General features: G+C 35.7%; 2 protein-coding genes across 3 annotated transcripts; both read left to right on the top strand.

Annotated features, from left to right (window-relative positions):
* The first annotated feature begins 2538 nt into the window (after positions 1 to 2538).
* On the top strand, positions 2539 to 13859 carry LOC125663711 (protein LZIC-like). 2 transcript variants are annotated; one of them, XM_048896040.2, is made up of 6 exons: positions 2539 to 2685; positions 4583 to 4682; positions 6408 to 6543; positions 10005 to 10103; positions 10188 to 10365; positions 12941 to 13859. In XM_048896040.2, exons 1-6 carry the CDS (start codon positions 2667 to 2669, stop codon positions 12997 to 12999), a joined length of 591 nt encoding a protein of 196 aa, XP_048751997.1. In that variant the 5' UTR covers positions 2539 to 2666; the 3' UTR covers positions 13000 to 13859. The 2 variants fall into 2 exon arrangements, with proteins under 2 accessions (XP_048751997.1, XP_056009041.1); XM_056153066.1 differs by having other exon boundaries at positions 2545 to 2685; positions 10188 to 13859.
* An 8910-nt stretch (positions 13860 to 22769) lies between these two features.
* LOC125663710 (chitin deacetylase 7-like) lies at positions 22770 to 24097 on the top strand. Its single transcript, XM_048896038.2, has one exon. It carries the CDS (start codon positions 22910 to 22912, stop codon positions 24080 to 24082), a length of 1173 nt encoding a protein of 390 aa, XP_048751995.2. The 5' UTR covers positions 22770 to 22909; the 3' UTR covers positions 24083 to 24097.
* The last annotated feature ends 276 nt before the right edge of the window (positions 24098 to 24373 follow it).

Genomic DNA, 24373 nt, shown 5'->3' with positions numbered 1-24373 from the left:
ACTCTCACTACTTATCACTTCAGCACGTTTGTAATTAGATTTCATATGTAAATAACAACAATCCGCAGTCTCCACATTTACGATGTAACATTCCAATCCATGCTGAGAACTGAGGTCTTCGGTTCATTCACGTATAGCCCTCCTGAAGGCAGCTTGAAATTAATGTGAAAAAGATATAGATTGCAAGTCTGGGAACGGCAGTATAGGACATTGGGTACTCAGCATCTTTCGGAGTGACATTTAAAATACTTGTATATTTTTAGAAAGATATGAAAGAATGTTTAAATTTTCAATTATCTCATGTCGTTGAAATGACAAAAGACTCCATCGGCCATTTAAAAATCTTGTATATTGGTTTAACAATTTCAGTAATACATGAAAATACAGTAGATGTTACATGTAAATTTTCATGTCTTGGAAATGACAAAGACTCTATTGACCATTCGAATCCAAACAAATTCAATAGTTTTTAAGATTGCGACTGCACGTCCGACATGCGACTAGGAATGGTTCTTTACCTTAGGATGAACATACTGTGTTCGAGAAACAATCAACATCTTACTTACAAGTTCATTCCAAAAATAACGAGTGTCCGGTGATATTGGACATACAGCGTAGTGTCATAAATGTCATAAACTTTTATTTATCTTATTATTATGATTCATTGAAAACAACCACTTTTCTAAATCGATTTCTCAAGTTTATCAACATTCAAATTATAGTGACCTTTGTACCATTAACAGCACCAATATTTGCAGTTTCTGGTCTCAGTGGGGGTTTTCCCAGTACAGCCATGCACATGACTGTAAGCACAACTCACTAGAGGTTACAAAGGATCATATGTAAGGAAATGGAATACTAAAAGACCACATGCATTTCTGCAATTATTGGTAAAAAATTTACAAATCATGAATAGAATTTATATCCAGATGTTTCTTGATAAATGTTTTAGATTTCATAAAAATTCGAGCAAAAATTAGTTCAGGATGATTGTTCAAACAAAAGATATTTTTAATGAAATTTATAGCGTAAAATGTGAAACTTGACTCATTTATGGCACTACGTACTAGAACGATATATATATATATATATATATATATATATATATATATATATATATATATATATATATATATGTAAAAATTTCTCAAAACGAGGACCTCATATTAAATTGATTTCTTCCCTCGGATAGAATATTTTTACCAAGAAGGTAGATTTATAAGTTATCATGTTGGTCAGGAGCTGATACCGTGTTGAGTTTGCAACTCCATCCTCAACTCTAGGCCCTGCTTGGAAAAATTCTTGATTGGTTGAAATTTTAAATGTTATGATAATGTGAATAGTAGGTTGCGTGCGATCAACATCAAATTAAGTCAAGTTAAGGGCGACACAGTTTATCAAAGTAATTCCACCCTCCTATGATGTCATTAGATTTTTGCAAAATTCTGTGATTTATTTAGATTTATGCATGATAGGAACATAAATTTTGTTGGAGTCTTTTCTGATAGTTACTGTAAAAAATCTTGTTAAAATTAAACTACTTTAAAAGTCTAAGTTATAGGTAAATAATCAGTGATATGTTTCAAAATATTGAACCCAAGGGCAATAACTCTGTTTTTATTGTTTTCTTTATCAAGTCTATTACGCGATAGATTTCCTCTATTTTTTTTACAGAAATTTTGTATACTTTTGTGAAGAAACAGTTTTATGAAATTGTTATGAATGCTACTATATTTTCATAACCAGTTTTTATGAAATTTTGATAACACTGTTTAAGGAAAATTGCAATTTTCTGACAGCGATATATGATTCTGTACATATACAGGGGCGGATACAGGAATTGCGGTTACGGGGGGCGCCACTTTATGAGGCTGGGGGTCTGGTAGTCGGAAGCTCCTAGATTTTACAGATTTTATAGGGCTTGAAATATGTCTCCTTTTAAAGTCATTTGTACTGTTTTCTATCATTTTTAATAAGGTGAAATTAGTAAAATAACGCAAATTCTAAGGATTTCTGGAAAAAATTAAGTTCTCCCAATAAAGTAATTCTAGAAATCAAAGGATTTTGTCATTTATTTCTCCGAGAGCGGAAGAAATTATTGCTTCTTTTATCATTTAGTACATTTTTCTAAACAAGATGCCACGATTTACCTTAAATTTAAAAAAATTTAGGGGAGGGGGGGGGGGGGGAGGCGCTGGCAGCGCCACTGATATATGTATGTCTCACATCTTAAAAAGTGTGATGACCTATATATTTTATTTGATCATTTGTTAGTTTTAACTCTAATGAATGGAAATAAATACACTTTTTAAACTTGTATCAGATAAAACTGCGAGTATGGAGTTGTCTTAAACGAAAGAAAACAATGAGAAACAAAGACCCCAATCATGAATACTTGAAGAATTTTCCTAAACAGAGACCTTCGACTTTATTCTGAGGTACACCCACGATGTAACGATGTAAATAAAGGGAGGAACACGTTAAACATCCTGAGAGTTTAAACGTGACTAATATCTCGACAACATACTGATAGGAGAAGTCATTTGCTGACCAATCCGGAACAACAGTGTTCGCGTTTCTGGTATAAACGTGAACTGTTGACTTCCGATTTTGACGAACAGTCTTGTGATTTTCCAAAGACCAAAAAATATTGTGCTAAATGAAAAATGAGTTCATCACACCACAGTATGTATGGTATAACGCCTTTATTGGGCATGGATGCATTGTATCTGTATTATGCTATTGGTGAAAAGAAAGTGGGAGGGGCTCTACTTATCTAGAATTTCCTCCGCCTTGACTTGGATGTTGCATATTACCAGACGCTTGGCTTCTAATATATACAGATATGTTTATTCACCAATGAAGGGCTGTCGGAGGAGGGGGCCATGTACAGTTTAACTAGCAATTAATTTTAACAATATGTAACTGGGAGGAAAAACACAACAAACCAGACCGGCATTCAAATTGGGCAGCCCTGAATCTCTAGTCAGGTGCTCCACTAATCTCAGCGAGATTCGTCGAGGCTGGATATTTGGACTGACGCCTCTTCAGAAGAGGCGTCAGTCCAAATATCCCGCCTTGACGAATCTCGCTCGGAAGAGGCGTCAGTCCAAATATCCTGCCTTGACGAATCTCGCTGAGATTAGTGCTCCACCAATTGAGGTATCTGGACACGGGTGATGTAGCAGTGTCTGCTATTGCCAGTGTGAGGTGTTGCTCTAAAATTTGATAAAGAGGTCTACATGAAAATTTTTAAAGCCTAAAAAGGGTATTGTCAATTAATATTCCACTGTGATGTGGATAATTTTTATGTATATGATCTTTGATGTCATAATTCTCATTGAATTTGATATTTTAAAAACGTTAGGAAACGAGCAATGTATGTCAGCACTTGTAAAATTGTTTCCTTTTAGAATAGGGAGAGTGCAGGCATCGAGCAACATCAAATTGATATTTGGTATAAGCTTATGTTATTATATTCAAATTATGTACTGGTAAATATCTTTTTACTGCTCTACCAAGACCTGCTTTTTGTCAATTTTATCAAATAACGTTGTAATTGACATATAAATGACATAATAATTTTAGAAATGGTAAATTTAGTATTTTGCTGGAAATGCACTGATTTAATAGCTCCTTTTCATTTTGATATTTCTACCATCGATCACTTTGATATTATTTTGGAGTAAAAATACAGTTACTGTGTAAGAACCTTAAAGAATTCAACATTTTCCAGCTCCTTTTTCCCCACTTTGCTAACATTTTTTAAATTGATTTTCAGTGTATATTTGTATGTTGCTGAGATACAAACAAAGCGTAGGTTTTGTTCAATTGACTCATTTCATCAGTTACTCCTTGGACTTTGCATCCATTACACCCCCATCGGTACAACCCTAGATACTGTAAAATTAATGAAAAATGGCTTTCAGATGGACTTACTTCATTACAATATGAACAAGAGTCAGCAGCATTTGATTAAATACATCTTGCATACCTATCGTGCTAGAAAATGTCTTCACAAGTCAGCTCGATGGGTGGAGGTTTTCTTTCTGATGACAGTGCACTAAAATTTGATTAAAAATTTAACTGAAGTTTTCTGCAAAAGAAAAATTACCCTAGTAGTGTGTGTTGGAGGAAAAAATTGATCTCATTAAAATTAGATCTTTTGGTTCGCTCACTTAGATTATGAGTCATCTAAGAGAGCGGATTAAAGGATCTGATTTAACGTAATTAGATTGAATAATTTCATTTGTAATTCCAATATTTTATTTGTTGAAAAAATTTATTATTTTTCAATAAAATGATTTGCTTGTATAAACTTTGCAACGACATGACATGGCAGATGTAAAATTTATGCCTTGATTGTGTTAAATATTTTAAAGTTAAAATAGATTACATGCTTAAGGAATGAATTTGATAGTTAAACCCTGTATTGGGAATAAATAGTTTAGGGAAGTTTACGTACATTCATTACCATCTTTACAGTTCATGAAGCGTAAACTACTCTAAACATTTTTATACCCAGTAACATGTTTTGCTATTAACTTCATTTCTTAGATGTCTTCCAAATTGCTTTAAACAGAAAGCACTCGGGGTCAGGAAGAAACAGAGAAGTTAAGAAGTAATCTAGAGGAGCAACTGGATCGTCTTGTTCAACAACTGGCCGACCTAGAGGAGGCAAAGTAAACATTTTTATTTAAGGAATTTAGTTTCATTTTAGAGAGTACATAAGGGTATGAACTGTGAAAAGTATGTGCTTCATGAAAAATATGCCGGGGTGAAGCATTGCAGTTCATACCCTCATATATTTCCAAATAGGAATTTATTTTTAATATTTTCATTCTACTTTCATTTCTGTCAGAATTTCCAGTCATTAGATTAATAGACATACTATATTTATCAAGATTTATTCCTCACAACTAAAACACATTCATGAGAAAATAACTATCATTACAATTTGAGATATCAAAGACAGAAATATTGGAAATGTAAATATTTACAAATGAAAGTTACTATTCTCTCTCTCTCTCTCTCTCTCTCTCTCTCTCTCTCTCTCTCTCTCTCTCTTAGCTCACCTGATCCCAAGGCTCAAGTGAGATTTTCTGATTGAAATTTGTTCCTTGTCTCCTCACGTTGGCGTCATAAACTTTTCACATTTTCATCTTCTCCAGAACCATGGGGCCCAATTTAACCAAACTAGGCACAAGCATCCTTGGGTGAAGGGGATTAACTTTTGTTGTTCCCTTCAAAGGGGAGATAATCACAAAAATGCAAAATTGGGGTGGGGTCATTTAAAAATCTTCTTCTCAAGAACCACTGAGCCAGAAAAGCTTAAATTTACATGAAAGTTTCCTGACATAGTGGAGATTCAAGTTTGTTAAAATCATAACCACCGAAGGTATCACATTAGGGGATCAAAGTTATGCATGTGAAATTGTGAATATACAGAAAATATTTAAAAATCTTCTCAAGAACCTGACAACTTCCTGATATAGAGTAGATTCAATTTTTTTTCAGACCATGGCCCCCGGGAGTAGGGTGGGGCCACAATAGGAGATCAAAGTTTTACATGCAGATATATAGGTAAATCTTCTCAAGAACCACTGGGCCAATTTCAATCAAACTTGGAATAAATCATTTTTTGGTGAAGGGGATTCAAGTTTGTTCAAATGAAAGACCGTTCCCCTTTCAAAGGGGATATACTGTATAGCAGGTTAATATCGCCATCAGGAAAAAATCACGATTTTTTCATTTAGCAACAAATCGTGGCCGGTTTAATACGCGGAAAAACAAATCTTAATATCCTTCAATTTATTTCTTATCAATATGAAAGATTAATTCACTGAACGTTAAATTTGCAGAAATTTTTGTTTCAGCGAATATAGCGAAAATTAACTCCGCAAGTTAATTTCTTGCTATACAGTAATTACAAAAATGCAGAAATAGGGTGGGGGTCAATTAAAAATCTTCTTCTCAAAAACCACCAGGCCATAAAAGTGGATATTTAAGTGAAAGTTTCCTAATATAGAGTAGATTCAAAATGTTCAGATCATGGCCCCCGAGGTTAGGATGGGGCCACAATAGGGGATCAAAGTTTTATATAGAAATATTTAGGGAAAATCTTTAAAAATCTTCTCAAGAACCACTGGGCCAGAAAAGTTTATATGTACATGAAATCTTTCTGACATAGTGCAGATTCAAGTGTGTAAATATCATGCCCCGTGGGGGTAGGTTGGGGCCACAATAGGGATCAGAGTTTTACATGCAAATATGTAGGGAAAATCTTTAACTATAGGCAAAAGTGACTCAGGTGAGCGATGTGGTCCTGGGCCTCTTGTTTTTCATTCTTTGCATGGTAAATTTGTTTTTAATCTTTGAATGTAATGTTGTTCTGCCATTATCAATAGAGAAGACCTAGATGCAGATGAATATGAAGAAACAAAGCAGGAGACGATGGACCAGTTGACTGAATTCAAGGAGTCTCTGGACAATATGGTGGGCGGCAACCTCAGTCTAGTCGATCAACTCAGTGGCATGCAGCTGGTATGTCACAAAATAACCCACCATTTGTTCACTGGTATATATAGATTTGTACATTATTAGATAGGAGAGAAATTACTGTAAATGTATTTTTATTTGGCGTGTACCATTTTTAGCGGAAATTAAATTTTTGCCTGTTTAGCTTGGGTTTGATATAAAGTATTTTGCAAATATGCACAAGTCAACCCATAAGAATAAACATTTTGCAGTGTACTTGATTTAGCAGTTCTAAGGTCTCTTCTGCCAAAGGTGCTGAAAAAAATACACTAGCTGCCAAATGTAATATGTTTATAGTAAAAATTCAAACTTATCAAATTTGTGTTTAGCTTGATGAACATTTTTAATGGAATATGTGTTGGTGTGCAGTCATGCCATTTATTGACTTCATGATGCAAGATGTGACAAAGGTTGATATGACAAAGGATTACTGCAGATTCCTAAATATATGCGAAGAATTTATTTTCTCGTAACTTCATGAGAAGTATCATCTGCTAAATAAAAACTCACTTTTATTTTTCTGTTACTTAAATACATGTAAAACTGTTGATTAACAGACCATGAATTCTAAAACTGTTGATTAACGGACCATGAATTCTAAAACTGTTGATTAACGGACCATGAATTCTAAAACTGTTGATTAACGGACCATGAATTCTAAAACTGTTGATTAACGGACCATGAATTCTAAAACTGTTGATTAACGGACCATGAATTCTAAAACTGTTGATTAACGGACCATGAATTCATGTTCTCACGATTTGAAGTCTACAAGTTAATTCATGATATTAAGTTCTCACATAAAATAAGGACTCTATGTAGTATATATAAGAAGGGCTTTACTTTCCCAGTAAAATCGCAGTTGTGCTTTTGTGTCAAAAGTAAGTGTATATTTTGCAAGAATCACTATGCAACTCGGTTGTTATTTCCAATTTGATCAGTTTGATGTAGAATAGGAATTATGTCATCATAAAAACATCTAGCACATTTATGTCACAGATATATCTTTTTCAGTACACATAAGTGATAGAAAATTTTCTTTGTTCAAAGCTCTGCTCTATGTTTTCTGAAACGAAAAATGTTAACGTAAAGTATCAGCTTTAACCAAATTCGAGTAAAGTTAGAATTGTGTCATTATGATGCTAATACTGTAAATGTTAGGGACAAATTATACAAAATTGTAATGGACATGATCTTTTTATTTACTAAATGATGATTTATTTGTTTTTATGGCTTTAAAATTTTGAGTTTCGTGGTAGCCCAGAAAGACTGTCTTTACCATTGTAGTGGTCAGACGGCTTCGATCAAATCCCGGTCTGGTCCGTTGTATTTTCTCCCGTCCTGTTACATTTAATGGTGTTGACCCCTGGACTTGCAGGTTAAAGTCTAGTTTGGGGCAAAAAGAATCTGGGTTGTGTGTCTTCGAGGGCTAAGTAAAGAAGATGGGTGAACTTGCCGAACAATAAGCCTATTCATGATTGGACACCGGTCGCGAATCGGGAGTGTAAAGTCCGCATTGATTGTACCTGTAGTTACAATAGATACAGTACCATACCAAAACGATGTCCAAAATATTCAGAATTAAAAACAACTATATAGATCATACATCAAAGAAGGATATTTAATCAAAATCATTATCAGAATTTGTTTCACAGGCAGCATCATGTACATGTATATAAGACATTAAGCGGTTTTTAACACACACACATAATTACACTGATGCCTGGAGTACCTAAGGTACCCAATAACACTGCATATATGCTCGCAACATCCAACAGTACGAGTTCCGCATTTCCATTGACATATGAACTGATGTGAATGAGAAACTTCACGTTTTGTGGTGTAAATTAAATCAAATGTGGAATAGCGTTTTCTATATGGTGCAGTATTAATGCTTTGATTTGGATTCAGTTTTTCCCCAACTAATGTTTTGAATAGCATTTACAACCTACTGCTACTAATATACCGAATATAATAAAGGCATCAGGTTTTACAGTTACAGAACGCACCTTTGCTGTTAGATTTCCCAGCAAATACAAATGGGACAGAAACAGAGACTTGATTTGCTTTTGTTTTTGTACTGAACTGTAGTTCACTGTGCCTTTTAGATAGTCTACACTGGTTGCATATTTGGTTTTGTCATGATCTCTTCAAGTAACTTCTTAACCATTGTTGAAATTGTACTCATTACCTTTCCTTTAAATTGCATTTACAACATCCATACTTCACAGAAGGCCCCATACTTGTTTACATTTATTCACTTGATGCATGTTGGAATCAATTACTTGTGATTGTCATTAAGACTGCCTGCTATGAGTAAAACTTTGCATAAAATGCCAGAGACAAATAATTATGGGAAGTCTGATAATTCATAAGAAAAAATAATAGGTAGGAAAAATTGGTATTCGAACCACATATATGCAATCTGGGCCTGTCCAAAACTTTCAGTGAGACGTCCACTATACCACCTCGGCTATCCATCTCATGAGAAAATTTCGAATTTCAGGCTATGTAAAGTAACCCGTCGTGGACATAGAAATTTTCTTGATAATACGACAAAGGTTATATACAAGAAGTAGGTTTTTTCCATTGAGTGGGTCAAGTCTCCATACTTTTATTTACAAACATTTTACACCTGAACATGTTCTAACATATTTTACTCAGTTTCACAGTGGAGACTTGGCCCACTCCATATGAAAATCTGCTTGGAAAAGTCAAATTTATTGTTATTTTGTGCATTTTTCGCGTATACGTGATTTTAAATAGGATTTTTTCAATGTTCCTTTGAAATGGGCATATTGAAAAAGCATTTTTGAAAAATATGGATTGATTGTTGTAACTAGAATGCAAATTTTTCTTTTTCTGGAGAGTTTTAATTTTAACTTTGATATTTGTCCTTCTGTGGGTTCTCGGCTCGATAAAGTCACCCATCTTCTTTAAGGAGGGAGGAATGTAGTGGTCAGACAAATTCAACAGTCAGTGGCCAGGCAGTTCAGTTGGAAGAGCACCTGACTAGAGATTCGGAGGGCCCGTGTTCAAATCCCGGTCTGGTCCATTGCATTTTCTCCCTTCCTGTTACTAGTCAATGTAAACTTAAGTCTGTTATTTGCACATTTTGGTTTTACACATATATGATGTTCTTAATTCTCTTATAATCCTTTTGTCCAATATACCACCACTACATGTAAAAGTAGAAGGAAGGGGAGCAGGTTAATTCAGTACAAACATATTGCTGTTAATGGATTACTCCTTTCCTTCCCTCACTGTTACTTTTGCAACATTTTGCTACTGTCCAGGGAAATCAGAATACCTCAGCTACATGGTTATCAATATTTCATGGTGAATTGAGACCAACTAAAGCTTCATCATATTTTGATACAGTAAACGTGTTGAATATTGAGGGGTTCTCGGTGTCCTTGATATGTCTGTATAGTGCACATCTAGTTTCAATGTGTTCTTCTTGACAGGCCATCCAGGCAGCTATTAGCAAAGCATTCAAAACTCCCGAGGTCATCCGAATGTTTGCGAAGAAACAACCAGGACAGCTGAGACAAAGGTTAGCCGAGGTATGCAAAGAGAGACAACTCTGTTGAAGTTATTCAACATCAAAGAAAAATAAAGACTTTAGAATTCTTTTTCTTTGATTATAGATAAGAAGGGATGAAAAGGTGGGAAAACTTTCCAAAGATGTTGCCATTCAGCAGTCTGTAGAAATCCTGACAGCCCTGAAAAAGCTAGGCGAGGCCCTTTCCCCCGAGGAAGAGGCTTACTTACAAAACAACTCTAGTGCCAGTCTAAAACAGTTTGAACAAGTCTCAGGGGACTTGGGTTGGTTGATGAATAGTTTTTTTTATCTAATAACTGAAAGCTGCCAAACAGTATATCTGTAGTCTGAAAAAATTCCAAGACCATCGAAATTTTTCAGATATGGAAGCTTCAATTCTACAGCTAATAACTGTCAGATGCTGAATTTAAAAACATACCTGCTGTACCATTTGTACATGTTTAAGAAGTTTTGATCTTTGAGAAAAGCTTCTGTGTCTTTTTGATGTTAAAAGCAAATGTTTCTAATTTTTTTCCAGTTTTATTAGCTCACCTAAGCTGAAAGCTCAAGTGAGATTTTCTTATTACCTTTTGTCGGGTGTCAGTCCGTCCGTTAACTATTCACATTTTTTACCTCTTCTCCAAAACCACAAGGCTAATTTCAGCTAAACTTGCCACAAAGCATGCTTGGGCAAAGAGGGTTCAAGTTTGTTCAAATGAAGTGGCACACCTCTTTTGAAGTGGAGAAAATCTAGATTTAGTGATAATTGTGTGGCATCTTTTAAAAAATCTTCCCAAGAACCACTGGGCCAAAAAATTTGAAATTTACATGAAAACTTCCTGAAATAGTGTAGATTCAAATTTGTTCAAATGATGGTCGTTGGGGGGGGGGGGGGGTGTAAGGTGGGGCCACAATAGGGGATCAAAGTTTTGCATAAGGATTTATAAGAACAATCTTTGAATATCTTCTTCTCAAGAACAACAGGACCATAATTAATCATATTGATATGCAAACATCCCTAGGTAGTGTAGATTCAAGTTTGTTCAAATTGGGGACAATTTCTCCCAGAAGTAGGGTGGGACCACAATATGGGAATATATAGGAAAGGTCTTCTCAGAACAGTAGGTCCATGCTGAATCATGTATGTTCAAATTGTGTGCCCCCCCCCCCCCCCGGAGTAGGATGGGGTCACAATAAGGGATCAGAGATTTGAGATTTACATAAGAATTTATATGGAAACAAGATTTTCATCTCAACAATGACAGAACCATGATTAGTCCTGTTCATATGTAAACATCTACAGATAGTTCAGATTCAAGTTTGTTCACATCAGGGGCCTCGGGGATAGGGTGGGGCCACAATAGATCAAAGTTCATATGGAAATATACAGGAAATTAATTAAAATGGATTCTTTTTAAGAGTAGCAGGGCCACACTAAATCATATGGAAATACAAAGGTACCCAAGTTGTGTGAATAAAAAAAAAAATGTCCCCACAATAGTCAGGGATTGATTTTGTTTTGTGTGTCTGAAACTTTGATCTTGCTTATAACTTTTGAATGATGAATGAAAGGGTTCTCATATCTCATATGTGCATTCCTTGTGACAAGACGTTTTTTATGGCACCAAGGTTTTTAACCTTGTAACCATGACTTCAGAGTTTGACCTACTTTTAAGAAAACCTAATCTATTCAATATCTCCTGAATTGTTTAAGATAGAGCTTTCATATTTTGTATATAGATTTTTTTTATGGCTAGACCTTCCATTTTATACTATGATCTTTTACTTTGTGACCTTGACCTTTTCCAGAACATGGTCATGTTTGTAATTGGTATGGAGGCATTTCCATGTTGTGTTAATTCAAGTTAATTTATAGTGTGACCCTTTGGGGCTAGGTTATGGGGTCAAAAGTTTTAAGATTTCAAAAATTTGAATATTACAACAGCTGAACAACAGCAGGGCTATGGTGACTCAGGTAAGCAATGTGGCCCAGGGGCCTCTTGTTTACTTCTATATTATCTCAAGGTTCATAGGAGTCTTGATTTTGAAAACAGTACTTTCAGAATATACTATCTTGGCAAAATTGACTTTCGTTCCTCAAATGATGTTGTTATACATTCATGTAAATTAGACGAATGTGATTGGTTTAAAAACGTTTGTTAAAAAATACTTTTACCCCACTTCATGCATAAACCACGCCCTCTGGGTAACTGTACATAGCAACGGTTGTATGCATGACGACGGATAACAGTATAAAATTTGTTAACTGCTTAGAATGATTGCGTGTACGGTTATTTTTACATGTTTTGCAGAGTAACATGTGAAATGGTCACCCTTGAACGTTTAAAACATGTAATATTTTTATACTGTCACATGCATATTATACCTCAATCTAATTAAAATTAGATCTTTGATCCGCTCATGCAATCCCTATACACAAACTTTGTGTAGCGGTTGCATGAGCGGATCAAAGATCTAATTTTAATTAGATTGATTATACCTCTGCCCCTTTTGATATTGTAAACATATCGGAGATGATGCTATTCTGTATGTAAACATTGATAGTAAGTAGCTTTTCTTATCATATAGATGCTGGAGATTTTTTTCTTTGATATATTACAGTATAATGTGTACCAATATTATATTTCAATCCATGATATTTTTTACTAGTTCATGAATATTATAGGCATAATTAATTCATCACAGTTACTCTAAGCTGATCGAGTCTTCTTTGACCTATTTGACCCCCACTTACTGTGATGCGACTCTCAAGATCAAAGTCTAGCACTCAAACTACATATGATATACGTCTCTTAGATGATTCAAAGCAGGGTCACTGATACGTTTTACATATTTCAGCCTCTGGTGATAAAGTATTAGCAGTCGCTAGCTCACAGGTGAAGCAGGCATCCAAATAATTCAACAAAGAACAACGAAAGTTGTGTGCCCTCATTACGTCATCTGACAGGTCGTCCATTACTTACTTCATCACAACGCATACCACTACTGTGTATCCAGCGCTGTGATTTCTGCAGAGATGCTTCACGGACTGCTACAAACGAAAGGACTGATCCAATCATATTTACTTTTGTTACCCAAGAGACGTACTCTGTTTGAATATAATGTGGCATGACTTTGTACCAGCATTGGATTTGATTGGTTGTGAGATAATTCATGAGTCAGCAATATGATTTCCCTAATACAATAAAATACAATGCAGATGTTTAATTTATAATTACAGAAAATTTGTTTATAGTAAAGAGTGTATAGTACTCTATTTTGATTCTGCAAATTTGATCACAATTGTTATGTTCCCGTAAAACCTAGCGACACATAGGGATTACTTAGTCCATTGTTTCTCCGTACTTTGTCTGTCCGTCTGTCTGTCACACCCTAGAACTTTGTGTCTAACTTCGTAATGCAAGAATTTTTATGGAAGGTTCATTAATATAAATTATGATAATAATTAAGCAACACCATTAGAAGAAGACAGTACTTATTGACATTGATAGATAATACATACTGTGGGTTTTTTTAACTATTCACAATAATGACCAACATACCCACTGGCCATTAATAATAGACAAGCATCGTACCAGAAATGAATGAGAGCGTCTTGAGTGCATTTAAAGTGATTTAGTTGATGTCGAGGACAAAGTACAAACACGGAAGCAATATATTATGCATATCTTTGACTTTATATAATTGTTTTGTAATAATTATACTAAATAGCAGTATTTAATATTTTATATCATTAAAACATTTCAGTTATTTTTAATACGTCTTTATAAATTTGTTCAAACAACTGGTGTGAGATGTGTTCAACCAACTTTGCATTTTGTGAATGCATTTGTAAATTTTACTTCCACCGGATGATCTGTTTTCTGTTTCGTGTATTTCATTCCGCAAAAATTAATTTATTATATTTTTTAAATTTAAATATGTTTTTAGATTATATATATATATATATATAACACTCATATCGGGGGATGATCCGATTTGTATATATTTCAGTTTTAAAACGGAGGATACTCCGATTTGTATATATGCTCCGTTTAGCAGTGAAATCCTGCTAGTGATATCGAATCTCGTGCAGCATACAAGTGTACTGCATTAATGAAATGATGCTAAATTTCTACAGAAAAATATTATCAGAAATGATTTTTTGTCGGAGTACTCACAATGTAGGTGGTACAGATTAGATCGGGACAGTGTCGAGTTCGCAGGCAGTAAAGTTCCCCTCACGTTTTACACCCTGTTTGAGGAGGCTTTCATTGGGTTAGGGCTCTCTGTGGATTGTTATCCCATGACGGATATTGTGTGGTTGAGATAGACTCTTAGCGATCCCGCAAGATTATCAGTGATAATTATTAAAGCATCCGGACGTTTATTCCCCGAGCGGACAGTGCACAATCTTCCACGTCAGAAGATTAGATATGTAATTGGGTTTCAGCGTTTTACCCTCCGGTCAGAGTCTCTACAAAGGAAAGCCGTCGTGACGTATTAATGGACTATTAATGCCAATACACACTTTCAGGTTTAATAATTCCGTGTACGAGGCCACATGTAGCATGTCAAAAGAACCATGCTAAGTTCTCTTGGCGATGGACGTGAATCCCGGGTGTTCGCGCGCTTCTGTTGTCGGCTGCTGATGACTTACAAGAGAATCTGATGATGCGTTTTGCACATTGGCACGTTCTTTAACTCAGAGATGTGAAGTTCTTTAGTACATTTTATCGCCGCAGTTTTAGCCCCTTTCCCTTCGGGACAGCGCTGTATCTATGGAGCACCAGATTTCATCTGGATTGTCTCACTCTTCCATCGTTCACAGTGATTGCGGATGTTACAATGTTACAAAAACCAATAGCGTATGAATTTACATTTGTTTGGTAGTACACATATTTTGCCAAAAAAAATCATGAAAAATGTTGAGTATTCACAGTGCTTTTGGTTGGATTCTTCTCATATCCATCGGACGCATTGAGATGTGATATTTTTGCAAGCAATTTTTCTTATAACTGGGTGTTGATTATCTTTAGGGTTTTTTTGGAGGGAGGGTATTTATTTTTTTATTCATTTTTTATTTCGGTTTTTTGGTAATGGTGTTTTCTTACCTATTTTTAATATTTTGGTATCTTGGTCAGTTCAAGGTCACGCATTTCGAAATCCCGTCACAGAAGACATTAAGTTGTAACTATTAGTGGTTACATACTGATTTTGTTATAGTGATTAAACATTTTTATACGATCATATATTTGTATTTTTACAAAGTGTAATCAATAACCACTTGCAAAATGAGACGTACGATAGAATTAAATTCCACTGATACATGTTCATAAAAACATGTTGCACATTGATTTCAATCATGCTTCTAGGCTTAGAAAACTCTTGACTTTTTCATATAACACTGGTGTATTAAAGTGTATATGGACATAAAATAAAATATCGGATTACATAAGAATTCTTCAATTTTTATACCCCCCCCCCCCCCCCCCCCCCCCCCCAACGAAGTTCCGGGGGGTATATAGGAATCACTCTGTCTGTGCAGATTCGTGTCCGGGTCATAACTTCTTTGTTCTTTGACTTAGGCATACCATATTTGGCACACAGGTGAATCCCCATGAGACGATGTGTCGAGTACCTTCATGACCTCTATATGACCTTGACCTCAAGGTCAAAATTAAAGGGTTTTTTTTTTTTTACAATGGATTCGTGTCCAGGCCATAACTTCTTTGTTCTTTGACATAGGCTAACCATATTTGACACATGAGTGTATCACCATGAGACGATGTGTCATGTACCTTCATGACCTCCATATGACCTTGACCTCAAGGTCAAAATTAAAGGTTTTTACAATGGATTCGTGTCAGGGCCATGACTGCTTTGTTCTTTGACATAGGCATACCATATTTGACACATGAGTGTATCACCATGAGACGATGTGTCGGGTACCTTCATGACTTCTATATGACCTTGAACTTTGACCTCAAGATCAAAATTTATTATAGGGATTTGACATAGTCATATTATAAGACATGGGTGTATCACCATGAGACTATGTGTCATGTACATTCATGACCTCTTTATGACCTTGACCTTTGATCTCAAGGTCAAAATTATAGGTTTATGCCATGGATTTGTGTTCGGACTATATCTTCCATTTTCTTCTACAAAGGCATACCATATTTTTACACTCAGGAAAGAGGTAATTTATACCTATTAACAACACCCTTTGGGAGTGTGGGGTAAGCGGAGGGGGGTATTCTTAGTGAGCATTGCTCACAGTACTTCTTGTTACTTTAAAACAAGAATTGGGGTAAAGGAACATCTAAAGTGGCCTCTAAAGAAGTAGTTAATCTGATATTTGAGGTAGTTTTTATTGCAATTGGTTGTCGTGCGTTAACAATTGAACATTTTTAACTTCTTCTTGATTACTACCAGTCCAATATTCTTTTCAAATTTGGTATGAAGCATCTTTGGGACAAGGGGGACATAAATTGTAAATTTCAGGACTCCAGCACCCCTGGGCTATAGGGACGGGGCAAAATCTGTCCAAATTTGACTAATTTTCAAAACTTTTTCTAAAGAACCACACAGGTGTAAGAAAAACTAAATGCATAGTGATGTAGAACAGGAAGGGCTATACCAAAATTGTAAATTTCATGATCCCTGGGGTAGGGGTTCTGACCCCAGGGCGTGGCCAAACTTGGTATATAGTGTTTATATGTAAAACACTTAAATTAACATCTTCTTTAGTGCTATTGATACTAAATTAAAACTAAATAGATATTTAGAAAGAACAGGCAGTCCTTTACCAAAATTGTAAATTTGAAGATCCCAGGGATAGGGGGTTTTGGTATTAGGGTGGGGCCAAAATGGTCAGTTATTAAGTGTGTGAACAATAGACATTTTTAACTTCTTCTTGATAACTATCATTCCAATTCTATTTCAAAATTTGGTATGAAGCATCTTTGGAAGAAGGGGGACATAAATTGTAAATTTCAGGATTCCTACACCCCTGGGGCTTTAGAGGCGGGGCAAAAACTGCCCAAAATTGACAAATTTTCAAAAATCTTCTGTAAAACCGCACATATGTAAGAAAAGCTAAATGCATAGTAATGTAGAACAGGAAGGCCTCTACCAAAATTGTAAATTTCATGATCCCCGGGGTAGAGGTTCTGACCCCAAGTTGGGGCCAAATGTAGGTAGTCCTTTACCAAAATTGTAAATTTGATGATCCCCGGGGTAGGGGTTCTGACCCCAGGATGGGGCCAAACTTTGTATACAGTATTAATCTTTAAGTTTACTGATACTGTATAAAATCTAAATGCATACGTAGGAATAGCAGAAAAGGATGTACAAAAAATGATAATTTTACAACCCAGGGTTTTGACTCTGGGAGGGGTCCAAATTTGTCATATCATTTAATGTTAATACATCTATTATATTAAAGCCTTTCATCAGTGTATGCACTTTTGAGCGCATGAAGTTTTAAGAACACATCTTGTTTAATACTATTGCTGAACATTAGAATTTAGCTTAGATATTCATAACAGGATTATTATTTTTTCTAGATTTCAAAGCCCTTGGGAGTAGTGACACTTTTTCACTAGTACTCAGGTGACCGATAAGGCATGTGGGCCTCTTGTTCTATATTCTGTTATGTTTGCCAGTTAAGACTTGAATATATTTAGTTCTGCTGGGAATGAAAGTAATTTACCTTTTAAAAAAATCAATCGACATCTTATACTTACATTTTACAAGGGGACATGTCTGTAGGCTTGAAAGCTAAAAGTATTTCCGAACTCAAATTACATAATCCGGTCCCACGAATCACATAATCCGGTCCCACAAATTACACTAATCCGGTCCCACGAATTACATAATCCGGTCCCACAAATTACATAATCCGGTCTCACGAATTACATAATCCGGTCCCACAAATCACATAATCCGGTCCCACGAATTGCATATTCAGATCTCTCGAATTACATAGTCCGAATTATCAAATCGTTCCTATGGGTTACTAGCATCAATATCTTTATCACGATTACCAATTCCTTCCCACGGATTTACTAAACGTTCCTTTGGATTGTTTTGAATCTTTCCCACGGATTAACGATTTAAATCGTTCCCACGTATTACCAATTCTTTCCCATGGATTACCAAATCGATTATCAAAATCGTTATCACGATTACCAAATCGTTCCCACGGATTACCAAATTGTTCCCACGGATTATCAAATCGTTCCCAAAGATTATCAAAATTATCGTTATCACGATTACCAATTGATTCGCACGGAAAAAGAAATCGTTCCTTCGGATTCGTTTCCACGGATTACCAAATCGTTATCAAATCAAATAGTAGCAATTAATCAATTCCAATTAGGAAAATGTGAGGAGGGATATTATTTTCCTATAGCACAATATAAGAAAAACATCTTTTTTAAATATATAAATATTATGTATGTGTTATATATGAAATGATCTATCTCATAAATCCAATTAAGAATACAAAATTGAGAGTAGGGCAAACACGGACCCCTGGACACACCAGAGATGGGATAAGTTGTATAGAAGGAGTAACATCCCCTGTTGACCGGTCACACCCGCCGTGATCTATCCTTCATCAGGTAAAGGGAGTAATTCGTAGTCAAAATCTGTAACTAACAATTGGTATGAAACATGTTGGACAGCATTCGATCTAACAACCGTTATTGTTCGCCATAATTCTTCGCATTAGAATAAGAAAACAAATTATTAGACCAAGGAAACGAATTCACAATACACGTGGGACCGAGTTGATAATCTGTGATAACTCTTTGGTAATCAGTAGGAACGTTATAATCCGTGATAACGATTTGATGAATTGTGGGAACGATTTGGTCATCCACGGGAAAGGATTAATAATCTAGAATTAATTTTAGCTTTTCAGTTAAGACTATGGACTGGTCCCCTATAATACAAGTTCCCAAGACACCAATTTATAACTGTAAGAGAGAGTAATAGGACTTCATAACACACATATATATGTATTCAAACTGTATAAGTATGTTGCGTATCTTCTGATGATGTTTTCGTTAATCGATTTCTTTTACTTATTGCGTTACAAGTAACAAAGGTATTTCTGTCGTGTTGTCCATTACTGTTAAGCAATGTTACAAGTAACAAAGGTATTTCTGCCGTGTTGTCCATTACTGTTAAGCAATGTTACAAGTAACAAAGGTATTTCTGCCGTGTTGTCCATTACTGTTAAGCAATGTTACAAGTAACAAAGGTATTTCTGCCGTGTTGTCCATTACTGTTAAGCAATGTTACAAGTAACAAAGGTATTTCTGCCGTGTTGTCCATTACTGTTAAGCAATGTTACAAGTAACAAAGGTATTTCTGCCGTGTTGTCCATTACTGTTAAGCAATGTTACAAGTAACAAAGGTATTTCTGCCGTGTTGTCCATTACTGTTAAGCAATGTTACAAGTAACAAAGGTATTTCTGCCGTGTTGTCCATTACTGTTAAGCAATGTTACAAGTAACAAAGGTATTTCTGCCGTGTTGTCCATTACTGTTAAGCAATGTTACAAGTAACAAAGGTATTTCTGCCGTGTTGTCCATTACTGTTAAGCAATGTTACAAGTAACAAAGGTATTTCTGTCGTGTTGTCCACTACTGTTAAGCAATGTTACTAGTAAGTACTCGCAACCTATTCATAATCTAGAGAATAAATGCCCTTATCTGTGTTATGATGTTAAAGACAATGTTACCGTTCATCAAATGTAATTCATTACCTTAATGGGATTATTGTTGATTTCAAAAAGTCGAGTCTGTTTTCTGTCAATACTTGTTGTGCATATTATTTGATACAAAAGATGCGAAATGATAAAACTGAATTTATATTCATTTTATTGTCCTGTTGCCTGTGGTCATATTTTTAAAATGCTAATGACGGTCTGTCACGTGCATACAACACATGTCATAATGTTTAGTCACCAATACTCACGAGATTGTCGCCGGCACTCCGGCTCTTATCAGTATTCGTAGGACAGAATTAACTTTAAAATGTTCTTGGGCATGGTCGAGCACCAATAGTCAGCACGTTTGAGAATATATCAACACGTATTCCAATAATATGTGTGCAGAATCACGAATTTTGATGTGTATGAAATTTCAGAGCACGTTCAGAGGCTTTTGCAAGCAACTCGTTTTAAATTATTATCATGTTTTGTTTAACTGTTTGAAAGTCAATTGAAACTCAAGTATGTTTTGTAGAACAACGAACGAGCATAAAATTGTCACTGAAAAAAAAATCTACAGTTTAGAAATGTTTTGAACAAATACATGTACCTTTGGCAAAAACAGAATGATCTCCAAGTGAGATTTATTTTTTTTTTTTTTTTTTTTTTTTTGGTTCTCGTTATATAAACGACCCTATAATTTCTTTCTTGATAGATGGATCAAAATGGATTTCTTTCCCTATTCTAGAAAGATAGAAAAATTTCTGATGAAATAAATGTGTTCTGATGGAATATTTTCCTATATCCTGTGTGATTTTTTTCTTTTCCTGTTATTGGACGTTGAGTGTATGGTAATCTACCAAATCTGTACAGAAGATGAAACACCGAAAGCTATTATTTACCATTATAGTTTTTATTGTGATCCACGCTGGGCTGGACTCCACGGTTTATCAAATCAAAGCACACTCAAGCCCCTGTCATTTGGAAGATAATATGCTAAATAGTCGTTTATCAAACCAGCATAAAGTGTACAGTAAATCCAATAGTTCATTAGTGATTGCGCATCTAATGGCACGGGATATGTGGGAATTGACACTTGCACGAGCGCCTTGGGGGCCAGCAGCGTGCTGTTAGTGAAAAATGGACCAGCGGGACCGTGCACGTGTCCACATGATAACGTGAAATACACGATTTACGACCCATCACTCTCGGACTATCAGAATGGAACAAAGTTGTTCCAAAGGGGGAAAAATCACGCTTTTTTTTTTGAAAACAGAATTTTTTTCAAAGCCGTTAAAAATCTGTACTCTTCAACATCTCATTCCGTGGGTAATTTTATTTTCTGTAAACAGACTGAGTAACATCCTCCAGTACGAGCAATAACACAGTAGAAGGCAATGCCATGGTAATTAAGATTGTGCATGGTAACATTCTTTAGCGTTGATTTATAAATTAAATTGTTCTCTCTGAGAATCCCATCGAACGCAGATAAAGGGAATTGTGACGTTTTGTTTCATTAGCTCCATTCTCTAATTTTGCTCTGTAATTAGATCGTTTTAATGGACGTTCCTTGGGCACGTGTAAATTTTGATGTCGCGGAAACCGAACAGTCCGTAGATTTCTATTATTGAGTAAGTCTCTGAGTCACTGTTGAAACATTTCTGTTATAAGGATTTATTCAGAATTCAACGTTTTAATGTCGTGTTACGTTTGGTTTCCATAGATAAGATAGGGCATTTCATTGCTTGATATCACGAGAAGAAAATTTATGTGGCTCTAACATTTCCACATTCATCCTTTTTAACACTTTTCCCCCACATGAAGTTTTATAGTACATGTAAGTTGTAACAGTCGCCACCTGTTACGTTCACGGTCAGTGTTGTTTTTATATAACGTATCTATACTTGAATGCTACGAATGATACATATACTACTACCATACTCTTTGATAATTTCGTACAAACGACAACCTTTTTATCTATATCATATCTATAATACTAATGGAAATTATCAAACTGAATGTTAACCCGAACAAAATACAGTGCGAGCGAATTGATATCTAAATGCATTGCTTACAATATCTTGACGGGTAAGGATTGCACAGATCGGAACAAATAGCTGATGACATTTACTTCTAGATCCTTTTTATTTCCCGAGCATAGAAAGCAATTCCATCATCTGATTTGATGCGCATGGATCACACAAAGCGAATTGTTCTGTTTGAAGGTGCCATTAAAGCTTGTTTACGTTTCATCAGCACCCCTTTCCCCTCTCTATTGATAAATTCGAGAAATAGAGATGCAAAAAGCGACATGCTCCGTTGGCGGCCTTATCGAGTCAAAAGAGAAGACTCTCCGTTCATTTCGTCTTCATTTCCGCCAGCGGGAGGCGTCGTGGCGCACCTGAGGTAGACCTGCTGTCCTTATCGCAGCACGTTTCCCCGGCAGAACGTATGACGATACACTCATGTGGCCGATTAATGAAAGTTTGGTAGACTTCCCGTGCCATCAGGTGTCTTGGTATCTTATACTTACTTTGTCTAAAACGTTAATTGGAAAATACAATTAAGACAAGCGTGTCCACGTGGTATACTAAGAAGACGATCACCCCGTGAGTCCAAGTCTGTTTAATGTGAGTGAGGCAGCCTCTGGCGAACGGTGCTATACCAGGGGGCGCCTTTCACTGTTTTCCTGTACACCGGGCAGTTGAAAATCAACAGGCACCTGTGCCTTGCCGCTTTAATGATTGACACCAGTTTTGTAACACGCGCTGATCCGATCAGTTTAAAAGAGAAATTCGGAGCATCAGATGTACATTGCTGATAGGACGCAAGCACAGATTACAAGTAATTAGCAGAGGGAGAAAGAATTGCTGCCGAATTTCCCAGATATATTGGAAAAAGGTTACACGTTTTTGTGCAATATCGTTCGTGACAGCATGATTGGCAGGGTGGTGAAAATTTAACATTCATTCAGTTATATTAATTACCAAAACTATGCGGAACACATAGTTTTCTGTTTCGTTGCATGCTAGGAAAACAAAATTTGTTATTATGTGTGCATTCAGTGGGCTTTATACAATTCTGTAAACGACTAGTGGATGAGAAAAATGTGGATTAATTTTATTTTATTAATAGTGCACTTATTCCATTTCGGTTTTGGCGTTAAACTTGGCACGTGTTACCAGGATGGCAACTGTCTCTTGCCTTCGTGTTTTTGTGGAGGAAAAAACGCGCCAGGAAATCTGGAACCGACGGAAATTCCTCAAATGATAATGTTTTCATTTGATGATGCTGTCACCGGAGAAATTCATGAAATGTATGACAAACTTTTTTCTCGTGGACGATTGAATCCAAACGGATGTCCTATTTCTATGACAATGTTTGTTTCTCACAATTTTACGGATTACAACCTTGTAAAATCTCTGTTCCGGAGAGGACATGAAGTTGCTGTCCATAGTGTTACTCACAAAACTCCAACCACATTCTGGAAAAAGGCATCTTACGATCAGCTTCGATATGAAATTGTGGAACAGCGGAGTATTATCGCAGAAAATGCTAGAATACCCGTTCGAAACATTACCGGTTGGCGGAGTCCCTTTTTACAGCCGTCCGGAGACGCACAGTTTGCGTTACTACAAGAAAACGGATTTGAATACGATTCCACATTAACAATTGCAACAGAAAATGGATTTAGTGCTAAAAGGTGGCCAAACACAATGGATTTTGGGTGGCAGTTGGATTGCAATGTTCGCCCGTGTCCATTCGGAAAGTACTCTGGACTATGGGAGGTTCCAGTTCAGATGCTAGAGGTGGGAGACTCTGGAAGTGGGTGTCTTTACGCAGATTCCTGTCGTCCGAAGACGATGGAGGAAGCATTCCAGTTGTTTTGGGTCAACTTCCACAACCATTATACAGGGTCTCGTTCACCCTTATTTTTCACTATGCACCCTTCGTGGTTACGGGAGGAGCATAACATGAAAGCCTTGAACTACTTTTTATTGACTATATTACATTATTATCATGATGTGTATTTTGTGACTTATCAACAGCATTTAGCGTGGATGAGAAATCCTACCCCTCTTTCGGACATTTTGAGGTTTGCACCCTGGAAATGCGACCATTTACGATTGATTTCCAACACCGTTGAACAAGACGATGGTCGAAATAGTGCGTCAGAGTCTTGCCATTTTCCAAAACTGTTCCTTGTCTTCTCTACAATTCCATTGTTATATAGAAAAATATTTTTTGGTATTTATTTTCCTTTACATTAAAAGATATACTCTATAGCATTCTTTTACTGTCTTGATATATTTAGGAATAGTTCCTTTTGATATCGAAGTACAGTTATTTAAAAATGCAAAAATTACTTAAGGATTCTGTTCATAAATACTAAGTAACGTTCACTGCAAAATTATTATTATTCTATTTATTTATTTATTTGCAAACTTGTGGTTCTTGAATTTCAAATAGGTATTTTCTGGATCATATATCCTTGAATAGTTTTTTTTTTTTTTAAAAGATATAGATATTTATTTATGAATTCTCTAGAATAAGAAATATTT

This window comes from Ostrea edulis, chromosome 1, assembly GCF_947568905.1.
Source record: "Ostrea edulis chromosome 1, xbOstEdul1.1, whole genome shotgun sequence".
Lineage (NCBI taxonomy): Eukaryota > Metazoa > Mollusca > Bivalvia > Ostreida > Ostreidae > Ostrea > Ostrea edulis.
This window is presented reverse-complemented; position numbering and strand designations above follow the sequence as displayed.

What these genes read in the sequence shown, in the direction of transcription:
- LOC125663711 (XM_056153066.1), top strand. An exon ending in GCCGACCTAGAGGAGGCAAA is followed by an intron (nt 4,683 to 6,407) that starts GTAAACATTTTT and finishes CATTATCAATAG; the next exon opens with AGAAGACCTAGATGCAGATG. An exon ending in TGAGACAAAGGTTAGCCGAG is followed by an intron (nt 10,104 to 10,187) that starts GTATGCAAAGAG and finishes CTTTGATTATAG; the next exon opens with ATAAGAAGGGATGAAAAGGT.
- LOC125663710 (XM_048896038.2), top strand. Translation starts at nt 22,910, where the DNA reads ATGAGAAAAATGTGGATTAATTTTATTTTATTAATAGTGCACTTATTC.